Source organism: Penaeus monodon, chromosome 24 (assembly GCF_015228065.2).
Source record: "Penaeus monodon isolate SGIC_2016 chromosome 24, NSTDA_Pmon_1, whole genome shotgun sequence".
Lineage (NCBI taxonomy): Eukaryota > Metazoa > Arthropoda > Malacostraca > Decapoda > Penaeidae > Penaeus > Penaeus monodon.
The window spans coordinates 25,900,771-25,902,326 of NC_051409.1; the positions used below are offsets into that span (position 1 = coordinate 25,900,771).

General features: G+C 32.4%; 1 protein-coding gene across 1 annotated transcript in view; it reads right to left on the minus strand.

Annotated features, from left to right (window-relative positions):
- The window catches only part of LOC119588928 (conserved oligomeric Golgi complex subunit 7-like), a 13,142-nt gene that overhangs the window by 5,960 nt on the left and 5,626 nt on the right, over window positions 1-1,556 (minus strand). Inside the window, 4 exon segments of the mRNA XM_037937542.1 lie at window positions 47-151; window positions 291-371; window positions 694-783; window positions 1,487-1,550. Coding sequence (XP_037793470.1) covers window positions 47-151; window positions 291-371; window positions 694-783; window positions 1,487-1,489 — 279 coding nt within the window. The 5' untranslated portion in view covers window positions 1,490-1,550.

Here is a 1,556-nt window from a genome sequence, read left to right on the forward strand (position 1 = left end):
CACACTATATTCATTACTAAAGCACAGACATATAAAGGAACCTTACCTTTTCAATGTCTTGCCTCACACTCTTCATCTGGTTCTTGAGCACAGCCACCTCATGACCCAGAGATTCTATGTCTCTCAGTACCCTTGGCAAACTGGCCATCACCTGAAATAATTATCACTTATTTTTATTAGGTATCATTTTTTTTCTGCATACAGATTATGTGTACATATATGATTGCATATACATCATACTGAGAATGACATGATTTGCTGTAAGAATTGTTTTTATATATTAATGATACCTGTTGGCTGGTCTCCTCTAGAGCATTATTCACTTCTTGAATTGCAAGTTGAAGTCTTAAGACTTGAGATGATGCATAATGCTGTAAAGTGAAATAAGAATATGAAAGTATTTCAGGTCAGTCTCTTCAAAAACATAATTAATTATTTCTGTTAATAACATACTTATCTTTTTATTTATCATATACATTTCAGGCACTGTTACATGACACAATAGTATTTTTTCTTAGCCTTTCTTTACTGAAAAAGTTACTAGAAACAAAGCTTATGAATAACTGTTCAAAACAAACTTTTCTACTATTCATTGTCTATAACTTTGTTAAGTTGACAGTCACACATAAAATGAAATACACCTATAATAAATAAATATAAAATACACAATATATTTTACATGGATATGCTTACATCTCTATTCTGATGTGCTTCTGGGCTTCTGAAAATGCTGTTAATCCATTCCTTTGGCTCAAAACTTTCTTGGGAAAAAGTGGTAAGATCCTGTAAAATAAATATTGTTTACATACACCATTTAACTAGTAAAACCAAGTATAAAAAGGCAAAGTAATGCATATGTTACAATGTACAACTGACACTCTACATAGTTAAAGCAGCAGTTCAGGCTTACTGAAATTCTTTATTCAACATTATATTGGTGAGTCGGTGAACCTCCACCACATATGTTTGGCAAGATACACCTAATACTGGTCCCTTATTTGATGATAAATCCCCCCATGGTGGTCTACAAACTATCATACTAGAACCTTGTTGCCTTATACTAGAGTACAAAGTGCAAAGACCATGAAATTCCTGGAATTAGTCAAATGAGCATAGATTTGTGATCTGAAATCATCATCCCAAATTACCTAAGATTATAATATTCTGCACTAACAAATAAATTGTATTTTTAAGTTCGGTGTTACCGGCTAGTTACAAATTCATTAATGTTCAGCGTCATACTTGCCAATACGTTAAAGAGGGTCTAAAAACCCACATTAAACAATCGACCACATAATGTAAATACAAACGAATTAATAATCAACAGAAATTTGGTTTGTTATACTAAATGAAAGCGTCATTAATACAATCTACACTGTGTACCATAGCTGACGTGGGACCTGGCGTTAAAGTACCGACTCTTTTTCCCCTTTATTTAATTATATTACAAGAGTTAAGCTAAGTGTAATGTACAATAGATCCTTACCATATTGAAGTGCTGCCTTTCTCAAAAAAGAATCCAATGAAATGTGTGTAATTCAGTCAAATTCTTCTTC